Source organism: Lonchura striata, chromosome W, assembly GCF_050655825.1.
Source record: "Lonchura striata isolate lonStrDom1 chromosome W, ASM5065582v1, whole genome shotgun sequence".
Classification (NCBI taxonomy): Eukaryota; Metazoa; Chordata; class Aves; order Passeriformes; family Estrildidae; genus Lonchura; species Lonchura striata.
In genome coordinates, this window is record NC_140743.1 from 19,333,521 (window position 1) to 19,350,652 (window position 17,132).

The 17,132-nt window shown below is 43.3% G+C and overlaps 1 protein-coding gene across 1 annotated transcript in view; it reads right to left on the bottom strand.

The window, feature by feature from the left end:
* Positions 1-7,053: 7,053 nt before the first annotated feature.
* Positions 7,054-17,132, bottom strand: part of LOC146763139 (transcription factor BTF3 homolog 4-like) — a 41,872-nt gene continuing 31,793 nt past the window's right edge. Inside the window, exons 3-6 of the mRNA XM_085571255.1 lie at positions 14,901-15,014; positions 14,486-14,687; positions 8,823-8,885; positions 7,054-7,427 (exon numbers count right to left, since the gene is read on the bottom strand). Coding sequence (XP_085427381.1) covers positions 7,372-7,427; positions 8,823-8,885; positions 14,486-14,687; positions 14,901-15,014 — 435 coding nt within the window. The 3' untranslated portion in view covers positions 7,054-7,371. The remainder of the gene's footprint in view (positions 7,428-8,822; positions 8,886-14,485; positions 14,688-14,900; positions 15,015-17,132) is intronic.

Below are 17,132 nucleotides of genomic sequence, written 5' to 3' on the forward strand. Positions count from 1 at the left end.
AGGGTGTCAGGTTGTATTCTGACTCTGTAGTTTTTATTTTGTATTATTGCGTGGGTTTTGTTTTTGTTTTTGTTTCCTTTTCTTAATAAATTGCATTTCTGACTTGGAGTCTCTCACTGGTTTTGCTTTCAAACCAGAACATAATTTTGGTGCCCAACGTGAGGCAGCAAGGTACTGAGAAAAGTAATAATTACAATTTTGTATTGTAGAAGCCACCTATCTGCTATGATGTTCAACATGCTTATATGGATCTTATACCTAACTGTCTATATTTTTCTGCACATAGGGAATTATCTGCCGATTGTAATGCTCCTGTGTAGACCAGGGTATGGCATAAAAATTGCTTTATTTGTTTATTATGTCTATTGCATGATAACCTCCGAGGCAATGAACATAATTTGGAATATGTACTCAATTTTGTTTGTTTGTCCTAATCTAGGCTGCTATGTCTAGGGCCTCAAAAATCACACCCAGCCCCTGGGGGGAGGGGTAAAGATTGATTTTTTCCAGCCTTTCAGGATTGACACAGTAGTTTTTGAAAATATTGAGTTCTCTCTGGATGCCAGGGACAGCATAGTGTTGTTGTTAGTTCTGCTTTGTCTTCTCTGCACAGCCTGCAACATGCTTAGAAACAAAACACTACATGGTATGGTGTAGCAGGCAGAGGCCCTTCAAGGCCTCCCTGGCGGTCACTTGCCTAAGATAAGAAATGCCATGTCATGATGACTGAACCAAATAAGCCCCTCTTCCGCATTCAGACCCTTGTTATCTCTCTGTAAGGCTATAGGTTGTATTCTCCTCAACCCTGGCCACTGGACAATTTCCAAAACCTCTGTACCCTATATCAACCCCCATCTCTGCCCAGTTCGGCAGAAGAGCTGTCACTGCCCCCTTCACAGGAGTGGAAATTAAAGGACACTGCTGTGGAACTGCATACAGACTTCTCTTTCTACCCCTATGCATCTGCCCGAGGAACTTGTGAGCACAGAGCTGAAATCACTAATAGCTGAATTTAACAGAGCTGAAATCATTCCAGAGTTGCTCACTAAATTTGCCTGCCGCTGGGAACTAGCCTGAGGGACCCAGATAGGCTGAGCCTAACAGCCTAGTGCTATCTGGGACACCTACGGCAGTGGCAGCAGGGGGTCGGATGGACCCCTGAGCCCCAGGCCGCATTAGTGTGGCGCAGCATCTTCTCGAGGAAGAAGAAAAGAGAAGCAAAGCAATGGTGTCTGTGTCTGCACAGAATGCCACAGAGAAAAGAACCAAATGCAAAAGAACAGTATCCATGTCTATGCAGACTCTCAAAGAGGAGGAAGAAACCAAAAGCAAAGAAACAGTGTCTGTGTCTACATAGACTGTCATAGAGGAGAAAGGAACCAAAAGCGCCATCAGCATCTCCATACAAACCGTCAATGAACCAGAACAGCCGGAACCAGTAGCAATTGCCCCCATTCAGAAGAAGAAATCAAAGAGCAAATCAGTCTGCATAGTGACTGACGAGGATGCAGCAGGACCTTTGCCAGAAATCATCACTCGGTCCCTATCCCTGGGTGAGCTGCGTGACCTGTGGAGGGAATTCATCTGCCAGACGAACGAGTCCGTCCTGACCTGGCTGCTCTGCATTTGGGACGCTGCAGTCAATGACACCATTCTGGGTGGAAGTGAGGTCAGGCAACTGGGATTGCTGTCCCAGGATGTGGTCATTGACCAGGGGATTGAGAAAACCCAAAAAACTCTCAGCCTCTGGCAGTGACTGCTGACAAGTGTGAGGGACACACCCATGGATCTGAAGGCAGCACAGTGCTTTCTTGCCACAGCATGCCACACGACCTGAGGAATTCGATAATTCTCCAATCAAAATCTAATTCCACGTTGCTTCTCTCCAAGACTTTTGACAAAAGCACTTACAAATGTAATTTCTTATGGGAGTGTTACTCAAATATTGTTACTAATCAACAAAAGTTTAACAAAAGTTGTCCTGGCTTGTAAGATAAGTATGTATTCTATTTGCCATCTGTTGGAAGTGGGGCAGGTATCTTCTGTTAAGTTGGGCAGTTTTCTTATCTCTTCCAAGAACAATGTCTCCCTGTCATGGTTTGACACTGGCACAATGCCAGCGCCCCCATGAAAATGCAACCTCTCAACTGAATGCTGTGAAATGTGATCAAGAGCAGAGCAGACCCAAGCTTAGTAACAAAGGAGAAACTTTATTAAACTACTACTACCTTAAGAGGAAAAAAATGAAAAAAACTAAATGAAAAAAGACTTCCAAAACACCCCCCCCCAATTCCAACAAACCACAATGAGACACAACTTGGACCCCCAATCAGGTTTCCACCCTTCAGAGGATCAATACTAAATCCATCGAGGGAGACAGGAGTCTCTCCTGTGCCATAGACCCCCCCAAGAAACACAGCTGCCACTTCTTGTGTTTCCATGTCACACATGGCACCGCCTGGAGAAGAACTTGCCATGGTGACAACTCTCTATGCGCAGTGCTCTCACCACAGTGCAAGGATGGACAGACTGCTCTTAGGATTTTTTCTTTTCAAGGATGCTTTGCCAAGAGGGGAAAAAACAACAGTTCAGTTTTTCACTTTTTGGGACCACAGTCCCCCCTTTTTCCCCCTGGGGCCAAGGGTTCAAGAACAGAGATATTCTCTTCTTCTTCTCTGAAGACAGGGGGCACCACCACAAATCTCCCCAACTTTTCTGTTCGCTCCACTTCTGTCTTTTCTCAGCTGCTGAAGCAGGTCTCTTGGCTCACTGGCATCCTCTTAAAATAAGTCTCTCTTGGAGGAGAAAATCGGTTCAGTCTATGGCTAACAAGAAAAAGTCCAGCCAAGAGCCACTCCATCATCTTCTCCCCCAATCTTCTTTTCCTAACATCCCAGGTGACAGGCTCTTTTCCTCTCTTTCAGACCGAGGAGTAATAATATTTTCACAAAGCTTTCATTTCTCAAGGAAGGGTTAAAAGTCCCAATTCCCTGGATGGCTCTCTGCCCAGATCTCTGGCTCCCATGGCTGGGCACCTTCCTTCACCCCCCCACTCTTCTCCTTCTCCACGGTGTACTAACAAACTGTCGCTCTCTCTCTCTCTCTCTCTCTCTCTCTCTCTCTCTCTCTCGACTCTGGGAGGGAACGCAGGCATCCCAGATTTCTCCACCCATCCATCTGCAGGGGGCCAGCTCGGTTCCAGTCCCTCCACCCTTCGGCCTTACCGCAGTCAGGCCACGGGCCTTCCCCTCCCCCGCCCATCCACCTGGCTGGGCAGGGAAGAGTCTGCACTGCACTCTGACCGGAACCAAAGAGAGAAAGTTCTCTTGGAAGTTCTGCTTTTAACCCCTCTGTGTTCTCAGAGGCGTGTCCAGCCTTCAATTGGTCACCCCAAGTGCCAATATCCAACCCCAATCTCTGACTGGCTTGACCCTCTTCCTTCTGAGAAAATTCCCTTCCATGTCAAACCGTGACACTCCCTCTGGGGAGATATCTTCTGTTAATAGGCCATAGAATGACTCACTGCATGACTGATAAAGTTACATCATCCCATTGTGAAATGCTCCACCCAGAGGGAGGAGCCAAGCATCCCTACCTGCATAAAATCAACATTTTTTGGGACATCAGAACAGCCTCTTCAATGGATTCCCAGAGGAGCAGCTTTTCCCCCGCCAGATTCCCAGAGGAAGACCAGGCCCATCTACTCTATCGCCAGACCTTCAGAGAAAACTACACCCTTCTACAGGATCACAGCTTCAGCAGCATTTCATCTGCCACTCGAGAAGGAGCAGCCACCATTTAACTAGACTATTATCAACACCCTGAGCCCTCAGGGTGTCAGGTTTCTGACTCTATCAGTAGTTTTGTTTGTACTAACTACATTTTTTTTTTCATTTAGGTTTTTTTTCCTAGTAAAGAACTGTTATTCCCATTCCCATATCTTTACCTGAGAGCCTTTTATTTTGAAATTGTGGTAATTCGGAGGGAGGGGTTTTACCTTTTCTGTTTCACGGGAGGCTCTTGCCTTCCTTCACAGACTCCTGTCTTTTCAAACCAAGACAAAAGTATACTGTATTTCAGAGTTTAGCAAACAAGTTGCTTTTTCTGATTTACCTAATTATTTTTGCAAAATTGACTGTGCAGCATGTGATCACAGATATCATGAACTCTCCCTCACCAGTGAGTAAGCTGGGGGTGCACAAGAAAATGTGTGGGACAGCTGGGACAGCTGACCCAAATTGATCAAAAGGGATATTTCAGACCAAAAAGATTGTGCTCAGCAATAAAACTAGGGGGGGAGGTTGGTAAAGGTACTGCTGTTCAGGAACTGGCTGGGCATGGGGCAGTTGGTAAGCCACTGTTTTAATTTGCATCACTTGTCTTTCTTGGGTTTTATTTTTCTCTCTCTGATATTTTTTCCTTTTCTTTATTATTAAATTGTCTTTATCTCAACTCTCAAGTTTTCTCCCTTTTGCCCTTCTGATTTACTCCCTCATCTCACTGGGGAGGAGTGAGTGGCTGCATGGGTCTTAGTTGCTGGCCTAGGTTAAACCACAAGTTGGTCATGGAGGTAAATGAAATTTACAGAAGCGAGCATCTCTATTCATAGAGAGTAATAATATACATGGGAAATAATTCTACCAAGGAGAAAACAAAACTTTATGCATCCACTTTGTAATTGCTCAAATTCTGCTTTCTCACAGTGTCGTGGTTTGACACGGAAAAATAATTTTTCTGGAAGGAAGAGGTCAACTTGGATATTGACCAATTGAAGGTGGACACGCCTCTAAGAACACAGAGGGTTTAAAAGCAGAATTCCCAGGAGAACTCGCTCTCTTTGGTTCCAGTCAGCGTGCAGTGCAGCCTCTCCTCTGCCTGGTGACGAGCTGGGTGGGGGAGGGGAAGGCCCATGGCCTGAATGAGGTAGGCCCAAGGGTGGAGGCGACTGGAACCCCCTGCAGATGGAAGGGTGGAGAAATCTGAGATGTCTCCGTTGCCCCCCCAGAGTCTCTTGGCAGCGGTGGCTTGTCAGCAGTTTCACCACGGGGAAGGAGAAGAGCAAGGGGGGGGGCCTGCAAGGTGCCCAGCTGCTTTGTGGGAGCCGGAGCCTGGGCAGAGAGCCAGCCAGGGAGTCCAGACTTTTAACCCTTCCTGAGAAATGAAAGCTTTGTGAAATTTCACTCCTTCTCAGTTTGAAAGAGAGGAAGAGAGAGAGAGAGCTTGGACCCTGGGATGTTAGGAGAAATTCTAGATGGGAGGGGACAAGGAGTGGCTTTTGGCTGGATGTTTTTTTCTTGGTAGCCACTGACTGAAATCAATCTTCTCCTTCAAGAGAGACTGCATTTTAGGACAATGCCAGTGAGCCAAGAGACCTGATTCAGCTGGGAAAAGACAGAAGTGGACCGAACAGAGAAAAAAGTTAGGGGGTTTGTGGTGGTGCCCCCTGTCCTCAAAGAAGGAGAAGATCTCTGTTCTTGGACCCCCGGCCCCAGGGGGAAATGGGGGGGACTGTGGTCCCAAACAATGAAAAACTGAACTGTTGTTTTCTCCACTCTTGGCAGGACATCCTTGAAAGGAAAAATCCTAAAAGCAGTCTGTCCATCCATGCAGTGGTGGTGAGAGCACTGTGCATGGAAAGGAGAAGGGTCACCATGGCAAACTTTTTTCTCCGGGCGGTGCCATGTGTGACATGGAAGCACAGGATGTGGCAGCTGTGTTTCTTGGGGGTCTGTGGCATGGGAGAGACTCTGTTCCCTCGATGGACTGAGTATTGATTGTCTGGAGGGTGGAAACCTGATTGGGGTCCAGATTGTGTCTCACTGTGGTTTGTTGGAGTTGGGTGGTGGGAGGAGAAATGCTTTGCAAGGTTTTCATTTTGATCTTTGTGTGGTTTTTTCTTTTTCCTTCCTTCCTTTCTTTTATAGTAGTAGCTTAATAAAGTTTTTTTTTTCTGTTATTAAGCTTGGGCCTGCTTTGCTCTGTTCTCAATTCCATTTCACAGCATTCAATTGAGAGATTTCATTTTCATGGGGACACTGGCATTGTGCCAGTGTCAAACCATGACACACAGCTAGGCAATGGCTGAAATAAAAACTGAACCAACAAAGACAACAGTGAAGAACCATAAACAGATTTAAAATCAAATATTAACAGAAGTAAAGATGCTGTCTTTAAAGCAATTCTTAAGGAACATAACTTTAAAACTACACATTTTCAACCAGACAGGCTTCAATCAAAGGGTCACAGGTCCTGCTGGCAAACTTGCTTCAGCACGGGCTTCTCTCTCCACAGGTCTTGCCAGAAGCCTGCTCCAGCACGGGCTTCCCATGGGGTCACAGCCTCCTTTGAGGAATTGCTTCTGTTCCAGGGTGTGGTCCTCCATGGGCTGCAGATGCATCTCTGTTGCCCCATGGACCTCAATGGACTGCAGGGGGGGAGAGCCTGTCTCACCCGGGGATGCAGGGGAATCTCTGCTTCGGTGCCTGGAGCACCTCCTCCCCCTCCTTCTTCCCTGACCTTGCTGTCTGCAGCTGTTTCTCTCACATATTCTCACTCCTCACTCCTGGCTGGTGTTACCCAGCTTCTTCCCCCCTTCTTAAATTTGTTGTCCCAGAGGTGCTACCACCATCACTGATTGGCTCGGCCTTGGCCAGTACCAGGTCTATGTTGGAGCCGGCTGGCATTGGCTCTGTCAGACATAAGGGAAACTTCTAGTGTCTCCTCACAGAAGCCACTCTTGCAGCCCCCTCAACCTTGCCATGTAAACCCCCTAAAATCATAAAGTAGTTGTAGAATACATGTCTCTTTCTTAAATTCACTGGATTACAAAGTGTCTTAGGAACACAGTGCATGGGCTCTGACCCACAAACACTAGGAATTCACCAATTAAATCTTAAATGCTCCATTATGCATTGAAATTTTTTTTAAAACTAGTTTTCTGACAGAGCAGAAAGGAAGATGCTCTGAAAAAAAAAGCAAGACCTTTTATGATTGCTTAATAGTTATGGTCAATTTATTTTTCTTGCTTTTCTGACAAAAAGCCACACCAGAAAGTTCATTTTATAGTCTTTATTGTATGGCAAAGTCATTAAAGATGGGGTTTTGCTTGTAGACAAGTTGCTCAAAATTTGTGTCTAGGTAGAGATTGATTAGCATTGACTTATTTTGAAGCATAGTCTTGTTAAACTAGGCCACAAAAACAATACCGTGTACAAGCAATAACTGAATAAGAGCTGCAGGTTCAAGAGTTTCCAAATATTACACATCTTGAGTTCTCATCAGGAAATAAAAATAAAATCAAATAAAAGCAGCCACAATATAAAATAGCAGCTCCATGTAGCTTTTTCAAGTTTTAATTTAATTCACAAAGTGTCACTTAGTTCCATTTCCCTCATTCTTTGAAGCTTCATCAAAGTTTTCAACAAGATCTAGAAAAAGAAAAATGTTGAAATTCAAGTCTGACCTACTTTGGCTTTGCCAGTTCCCTCGCATCCCCTCCCTCCCCCGTCAAAAAAGAAAAAAATTAAATCAGCTTATAAAATACAAGCCAAACAACATTTAAGAGTTTTGTGGTTCATTATTCTTGTTCAAACAAGTAAGTTTGAAATAGTTAATTATAAAGCACAATTTTAGGGCATTTAACTTCACCATAACCACAACAGAGCAGTGATACTGAAAAGGCAGTTTCTTAGTACTCTTCTTATTGACTATTAAATAATTATCTTAGCCATAGCTGTTATTCCTACATGGGACAAAAATGCTAGCTCAAACCAATGATCCATCTAAGTCTCTTATGGTATCTGAAAACAATGCTCACAGAAATTCTATAAAAGAAAAACAGAATGGCCTGAGTTGGAAGGGACCTTAAAGATTATCTAATTCCAACCCAGACATGGGCAGGGACACCTTTTACTAGACTAAGCCCCTTCCAACCTGGATTTGAACACATCCAGGGATGGGGCAGCCACAGCTCCTCTGGGCAACCTGTGCCAGTGCCTCACCACCCTCACAGTAAAGAATTTCTTCCTAATCACAGAATTACAGAATCATTCAGGTTGAAAAAGACTTCCAAGATCATTGGGTCCAACCTTTGACTGAACACTACCTTGTCAACTAGACCAGAGCACTAAGTGCCATGTTGAGTCATTTCTTGAACACTTCCAGGGATGCGAACTCCACCACTTCCCTGGGCAGTCTGTTTCAATGCTTAACCACTCTTTCTGTGAAGAAATTCTTCCTGATGTTCAACCAAAACCTCCCTTGGCACATCTCAAGGCCGTTTCCTCTCATCCTGTCACTTGTTACCTGGGAGAAAATGCCAACTCCCACCTTGCTAGAACCTCCTTTCAGGTAGTTGTAAAGAGTGATAAGGTCTCCCCTGATTCCCTCTTTCACCAGGCTGAGCCCCCCCAACTCCCTCAGCTGCTCCTCATAAGACTTGTGGTTTAGACCCTTCCCCAGCTCCATTGCCTTTCTCTGGACACACTCCAGCACCTCAAAGTCTTTCTTGGAGGGGTCCAAAACCGGACACAGTATTCAAAGTGCGGCCTCACCAGTGCCAAGTAGAGAGGGACAATATCTAAATAGTATCTAATTAATATCTAATGCATATCTACCCTCTTTCAGTTTAAAGCCGTTCCCCCTTATCCTGTCACTCCATGCCCTTGTAAAAAGTCCCTCTCCAGCTCTCTTGCAGCCCCCCTTCAGGTACTGAAAGGAATGACCAGTCAATACTCTTAATGTCCTTGGCCCAATCTTATACAGCATATATTATGTCTCAGCAAAATTCACTTCCTTTTCCTCCACTGCATGCTTGTTCTCACCTGGAACTTCATCATCGTCATCATCATCACCACCAGTAGCGAGTGGTGCTTTTCCATCCATAGCTGCAAGAGCAAGCAGTTCAAAAGCATCAGTCAAGCTCACCATAAGCATCTTGATTACAAAGGTGCTTTGCTTTTTGAAAATATTTTCAAAGAGTCTGAGCTAAATGTAAATTCTCTATCCAGTTCCCCTGCTAAATAAAAACCTACAACTAATTATATGCTACTAATAATGCTCAAACAGACCAGCTGAAAAATGAGAAGATGCATGCCAAACAAGTTTACTACTCACCATCTTGGTTCTATTGCATGGCAATAATTTTCAGCTAAAAGCACAGAGACTGATTTTACCAATTTCTTTTAAAAGCAGCTTGGTTTATTGATTACTCAGTGGTTCTTGACGCTTACATATTTTATAACATTAGTAAGTTATAAGGAAATCTTAGGATCTTGATGTCGCTGTTGAGGCAGGACAGGAATGAAGAGACTCTGACTCAGAAGGCTGTAATAGTAAAACTCCGATTTATTCAAAAACACTGCTTTTTTATACAGAGCTCTGCAAGGACCAAATCCACACCATTGGTGCAGAGTGCTTGATGCACAGTAATAGAACTTAACTATAAACAATGTGAAAAACAAGAGAGATAAAGAATTATTTACATTATTTCCCAGCACTTTCCCAGGCTTTTTGCCTGGCTAGAAACTCTCAGTTTCTTTATTTGACTGAATCTGAGACTCACATCTTATGATCCTAGGCCTTCAAGAAAACTAAGGTGCAATTGTGAAGCTGCAAGTAGACACATGACTAGAGACAATTAAAGATATTGTTCCCTGGCAAAGAAGAAACCTGTAGGCTACTCCAGCTTCTACCAACAATAAAAATACACATAAAACATCTTTAAGGCTATCACTCTTGGGTAGGAATTACTGGAGCATGAAATGCTGCAGATGTGCATGGGGATTGTTTATCCAAATGCCACCCCCAACATATGCTAATCGCAAACCCTGACTGCATGAGCTAGCTATAATGGTTATACATTACTCAGAAACTTCCCTAAACCAGAAAGAACTGCACCATACCCTGATGCCTAACATTAAAAGGTGTAAGTCAGCCAGAAGGGGAATAAATTAATTTTCATGGGGCTCAAGTAACCAAGCAGGGCAAGAGTGTCCTAAGCAATAAGCCAGCTGGACTTATAAACAGAGCTTTAAACTAGATTTATTGGCAGAAGGACATGGATTTCTAGGCACTTGAGAAGAGCCAGGGGCTGCCAAGGCATGAGGAATAAACAGAAAACACCTGTGAATTGCCTCAAGGGAATTAGGGTAAGCTCCTCTAAAAAGGGGATGTGGCTGACAGCCCAGCTGAAATGCCTCTATACCTGTGTATGCAGCATGGAAAACAAACAAGAGGAGCTGGAAACAGCTGCCCAGATGGAAAACCATGACCTGATTGCTATCACAGAAATTTGGTGGGATGAATTGCATGATTAGAGTCCTATGATTGATGGCTATAAACTATTCAGAAGGGACAGACAAGGAAGGAGAGGTGGGGGAGTTGCTGTCTCTGCCAAAACCAGGATTGATTGCATGAAGTGATCTTTGAAGAACAGCAATCTGCAGGTCAAAAGCTTATGGGTGAAAATTAGAGACTAAGTCAAGAAAGGAAACTTTGTGGTTCAACTGCAGCCTTCAAATAAAGATCCCCTTACCTCCTTACTAAAAATATCTCGAGTTTCATTTCCAGTTTGAGAAAAAGGCAACAGCAGGAAGCATCATGCTTGCATGCCCTGATCCTGATAGGGATCTTTAACTACCCAGATATCTGCTGGAAAAATGTCACAATAAATTTCAAGCAGTCCAAGAAATTAGTGGAGTGCTGAAGTGAGTTGACTGTGGCCAGACACCAAGTGCCCACCAAGCTGCTCTATCACTCCCCTCTTCAGCAGGACCTGAGAGAGAAGAAAATAAGATGGAACAAAACTCATGGGTCAAGATAAAGCCAGGTTAATAAAGCAAAAGCAAAGGCCACATGTGAAAGCAAAGGAAGACAAAAGATTTATTCTCTACTTCCCATCAACATGCAATGTCTGACCATTTCCTGGGACAAGGGCTTCAGTATGTATAGCAGTTGCTCCAGGAGACAAATATCTTAATAATGAATGCCCCCTCCTTCCTCCTCCTTTCTCTTAACTTTTATTGCTGAGCAGATGTTAATATCCTTTTGGTCAGTTGGGATCAGCTATCCTGGCTATGTCCCCTCCAAAGATATTTGCCCACCACCAGCCTACTGTTCTTGGGGGGTGAAGAGGGGGTATTGTTGGAGAGACAGCCTCAATGACAAAGCACTGCTATGTGATCAACACCTTTCTAGCTACCAATACACAGCACTGTGAGGGCTGCTATGGGGAAAGTTAACTGTGTTAGCCAGACCCAATACAAGTGCATTCATTGAGGACAACTTCCTAGTACAGGTGATGAAGAGTCCAACCAGAGGAGAGGCACTGATGGACCTGTGTCCTGGTTTGAAAAGCAAAACCAGTGAGAGGCTCTAAGTCAGAAGTACAATTTATTAGGAAAAGGGGATCAAAGAACCAAATACATACAATAGCACAAAAGAAGAACCACTGACAGAGTTAGAGATACAACCTGACACTGACTAGGGCGGTGGTAGCAGATATGATTCTGTCCAAGCAGTGGTCCTGTAGACTGATGCAGTTTCCCTCTGGAGGTCCAGTGTAGAAAAGGTCTCAGCTGTTCCTCTTGGAAGAGGAGATCTTCTTGCTATCTGCACAACCCCGCTTATATCCTTGATGGCATCATTTGGCTCCTCCCTCTGGGCGGAGCATCTCACAATAGAATGCTGTGATCTTATCAGTCATGTGGCTAAAAGAACAGTTTGTCCTGGAGGGACTTATCTCTGAGTCATGAGATAAGGAAAGAAAGGGATTGCAGCTCGAGGTGGTAATGGAATACACCCCAGTATTATAACCTAGGATAACCTGTTGCTCATTAATGCAGAAGAATTTATGCCCTTAACCTGAGACATGAGATTCAGATTAGATATTAGAAAAAGAAAAAAAGTACTGTTAGGGTGGTCAGGCATTGGAATAGGTTGCCCAGGAAGGTGGTAGAATCACCATCCCTGGAGGTGTTTAAGAGGCATCTGGATCTGGTTCTGGGTGATATGATTTAGGGGTTATAGTGGTAGTGCTGGGTTGACAGTTGGACTTGATCTTAAAAGGTCTCTTCCAACCTTGATGATTCTATGATTCTAAAGTCTCTCTAACTTATTGGAGAGGTCAAGATTGGAGGCATCCTGGGCTGCAGCCATAATGCCTGGATAGAATTCTCAATTATGAGGGGCACTGGATGGGTAAAACAGTAGTCAGGACCCTAAACCTTATAGATTCAAACTTTCAGCCATTTAGAGCACTATTGCGTGGGATTCCTTGGGAAACCGCACTCAAAGATAAAAGAGCTGGGAGATATTTATGTCATGTTTATATCAGATTGCTGCCTTAATTCAAACCCCAGGAGTTGTATGACTTGAACAAGTTTCTCCATTCTTTTCCAGTAGCAATGACTTACACCATGACAAGCATGCTTGTCAAGTCAGACACAGCCCCACCCTTTCCCAGACAAAAGTACAACTTTATCATAACTATACCAAAGCTATTATTTGTAACAGTATTATTCCACATATAAAAATGTGATGAAGTGAAAAAAAAGAACAATTGTAGCAGAAGACTGGCAGGCACATTGATTTCAGGCATCTGTTACAAGCATTTGTCCCTGGGACAGGTGGCATCCAAAACAACACGGAGGAATTAACATGAATCATAGAAACACAGAATAGTTTAGGTTGGAATGGATCTTAAAGACCACCATGTTCCATCCCCCTGACATGAACAGGAATACCTTCCACTAGACCAGGTTGCTCTAAGCCCTGTCCAACCTCACCTTGAACACCTCCAAGGATGGGGCAGTCACAGCTTCTTTGAGCAACCCATGCCAGTGCCTCACCACCATCTGAATAAAGAATTTTTTCCTAATATCTAATCTAAACTTGACCCCTGTCAGTTTAAAACTGTTACCCCTTGTCCTATTATACATTCCCTGATAAATAGCCCCTCCCTTAAATAAATAGTTGTCTCACCTTTTTATAAGAAGAGAGATCTTAACAGGTTCATTTTAAATCCTTCAAGTTTTCTTTCTTTCAAGCCCCACTTCTACCACAAGGAAGCCACACAGCTGATACTAGGAAGGAGGGACCTGAGCTTCATTGGGAAAGCAGTTTACCTCACCTCCTGAACAGTACTTCTAGCAGAATTTTTTTCAGTGGGAAGTTGAGAGGAGAGAAGCATCATCAGCTTTAGGAATAGAGTCTATCTTTGCTGGCAGCAAAGCACAGAAAGAAAAACCATAACAATCAAGTTCATAACTGCCACAAGAAGCAGAAAGTAAGTAGGAAAACCCTACATGCAGGACATGAAACATGGTCCTGATGCCTTGGAGTGACTACCTAGAACAGAGGCTAGACAGAGTTAAAAGAATAAAGTGGGTATTTATTAAAGGCCTTCAATAGATACACCTTGGGCTGTGCATAAGCCTTGCAGAGACTACACCCAAGATGGATGACAGTCATGAGTTTTTCAGACAGATATAAGTTTGGGCTATTTCCATATCAGAGGTTAATTCTACAATTATAGCTTTAGGTAATGAAATAATAATGCCCCAGTTTGCTTCCCCCTTCCTCCCCATTCACATTTGTTTATACTTTTTGGGGCCTGAGGCAGAGGGTGTCCTTGATTCTCAGGCCTGGAAGGATTGTTTTGTCTGACAAAAATGTGAAGAGAGCTTACAAACACTCTATATGGAGTTCAGAGTTATATACTAATGCAGTACAGGATCTGAAAAATATAAATGCTAAAATTTAAGGCATCAGTCCCAGTATCAACAAGCCTGTCTTCTGCTCCCAATTCTTACCCTGTAGCAGCAGCAGCACCACCTTTTCCAAACACCAGATACTTAGGTCCCTCCTCCACTTTTCTCACGTAGTTTTAGGGAGAAAAAATGAAATTGGTGTATCCAGCTTACTGATCATGCCAGTCCTGTTCGCTACACTGTTCTACACACACAGAAATTAATATATTTCTTTAAAAATGCTTTATAAATGCTTCTTAGCTAGCAAAAAGCCCATGCAAGAAATAATACCTTCAACACACCTGTGAGGGAACAAAGCAGTAGCAAGATGTCTGTCCTCAAGTCCCTCTCCCTATTGTTTATGTTTCCATTAAAAGTTTCAAAACAGACATACCTTCTTTTAAAAACTAACTTTCTCAGAGTAACTCTATCTAGTTTTAATGAACGAAGTATGCCAAAATATGGTAGCCACAGCAAGTAGTAAACTACCATGAAATCAAATCTGGCTACAATTTTCTAGTCCTGGACCAGCTGCAAGATATGCTGAGAAACAGGTGCCTCTGCTTTATTCTGTTATATTCATTGTTGGATTTGAGCTATAAATGAGATTTAAGTGCCTCATTTCTTCATCATTTTATAATATGCTTGCAGGCAGTAAGAGTACACTGAATTTCACTGCAGCTATACAAATAAGCCCCATAGCTGCCAGCAGGAAATGCCTTCAAGTTTTAACTTACATTGCTTGGGTAGGGCTTCTGCCAATCTTCTCAGGCTAGTCAAACTGTCAGCTCCAAGCTGATTTAGGATGCTAGGAAGCATTTCTGTCAACTGCTTTGTCTCAGCATGGCCAGTGATAGTGAAAGTGTTAGCAGCCAGGGATGCCTGAACTTTGGGGTTATTGAAGTGTATGACTGTTCCTTGGCTGGTGAACATATTTACCTGCAAGGGGAGAAAACAAAACCAAAACAAGTATGTCAAGCAGTTTAGCACGATTTTTCAATTTAACAGGAAACTAGTTGAAGTTCCTAAAGCTCAATTAAGCACCTATAGATAATTTACAGGCAAATTTAACATGTTACATAAAAAGGAAATTATGTTTTATACATTTTATATTTCTATATAGAAAAGCATTTTCCCCTTTCAAGCAATTACCTCTTCGATTCCAGAAATATTGTTGACACCCAGTTTCTTCAAAGAAAACTGAAGTTTCTTGTCATCTGCTGTAGCTGTTCTATGGATAACCTTCTTCTTTCTGCGGGCAGTACCCTTAGCAAAAAAAAAAAAGTTATTAATTAATATTTTATTAGTTGTTTGCAAACTCTAATTCTTGTGGCCATATAACTACTCTTCAGCCATCTACAAATCAACTGTACACAAAGTTCTATTTCTGTGTTACTGCACACACAACCCCACTCCTTCAACTGCACTGCAGCAGTCTTTTCCTTGCTAAAGCAAGCTATAATGGTTTTGCATTGATTTGTAGTGTTATAGAAACATATTATAATACTGACTTTTCATAAATATTTAAATGGATTCATATGTGTAGTGTTAAAGTAACTTTAGTATAGTTTTTATTTCTGTTATTAATTAAGCTTAGACATAGCAGTGAAATAGCTATGCTTGTGTTAAAATGTTTGCTTGGATGGGATGACATCCAATGAACATAGGATGAGGACACCTGCTACAGATATGCCAACTATCAGCACTCACTGCCTGAAGACAGTATGGACCAAGGCCCAAAAACTGAAGGTGATAAGAATGGACTAAAACCACAACCAAGGAATATGCATGCTCTAAAAAGGCAGACTCAAGGAGGAGCCATGCTAAACAATTCTTGGAACATGTAAACTAGTTTGGGGGAAAAGTTTACTATGCATACGGGTCTATGAATATGCAACAGGCTGATTTAAGGGGTACCCTGAAGATAACTGTGGTCTTGGCCAAGTGCCAAGATGCACCCAGCCATAATAACCTTTGGTCTATGGTCCTTGTCTCCTATTGTCCTTTATTAAACTTGTTAAATTTTCACGGGAGAGTGAATGTGGTTTTCACAGTAGTAAAGAGGGAAAAACCACACAAGTTATTCTCTATGAGGAGATACTAAGAACTTCCTCCATGCCTGAAAAAACCAATCAGTGACTAGTTTTGAACATTAGCAACCTGTTAAACCACTTAAAAGAGCTGAATCTGCCTCTGTGATATACACATTTAAAGACGAACAAAGCCTGATAATAGCTCTCTTGCTTCCAGCCTTGAGGAATGTTATAAATGAAATCTCCAATTTATTAATTAAAGAAAATTTATTAAATGTTCCAAATATAAATTTAGAGAATAACAATGAAAAGCCACTATAAAAAAAAAAAAAAAAAATAGGAAAAAAAAAAAGGGTCAGTGCTGAGCCTGGGTATTGGCGCTGGGTGAGACACAGGTTTGACCACTGCAGCAGAGGGTCCCCTATGCTTCACACTGACTGTCCTGTCTGACTGATTTTTATATGGTTTTTCTTGCCCTTTCTTCCTTTTTGGACTGCATGTATTCATGTGAAGTTCTTTTCTCTGTGGCAAGTTGAACAATACATGTCTGGAGAGTGATGAACACCCATGATCCCGATGTATCTCCCTGATGGCTCTAGCTATCTCAATCTCAGATATTTATCGCGTATTCATTGTCCTGGCTGTTCCTCGTTCCTTAGACCACCTTGATGGATGATCCAACTCCGGGCTGGCCATGTTGATTTGCTTGTAAATGAAGTCCTGCCTCCTTTGTCCAGGTGGTTTCAACATTGTGTTGCAATCCCCGTCATTGGCTTGTGCGTTTTAAAATCTTCTTATAATCTTAACAGTACATAACTATAAAATATACGAGAATTTTATTTGCACAAATTATCATATACACATATAACAAAGAGGCAACTGGGTGCTAGTAAGACTGGCCCCACTCTGCCATGGTCCACGCGGCCTGGCTAGGCCAGGCTGGGCCCCAGCAGTGGTCAGGGGGGGAGGGGAGACAGCGGGGACCGAGGCTTGCCGACACTAAAGCCTGCCCCTGCTGCCGGCCCGGGCCAAGTGGGGGCCCATCAGGACCTGGGAGCAGCTCCAGGTCCCCGTCCCCACCCTCCCCCCCGCCTCAGTGCGGCCAGGTCAACCTACAATTCAACTGAAATTCTGCCACTACTTTCACCAGAAACTGAAATGAACAGGGTTTATGCCTTTATTAATGTTCACCTCTTTATTAAAAAGATCAGCTGGGAAGGGGGCCCGACACGGAGCTCACCCCCGCTATTGTAGCTTTTCCGGGTAGCCGAAGGGTGAGGAGATGTGCAGAGTCTGTTGCTGAAGTCCCAGCAGCAGCTGTCCCCTCTCTTTTCCTCGTGGTAACAACCAG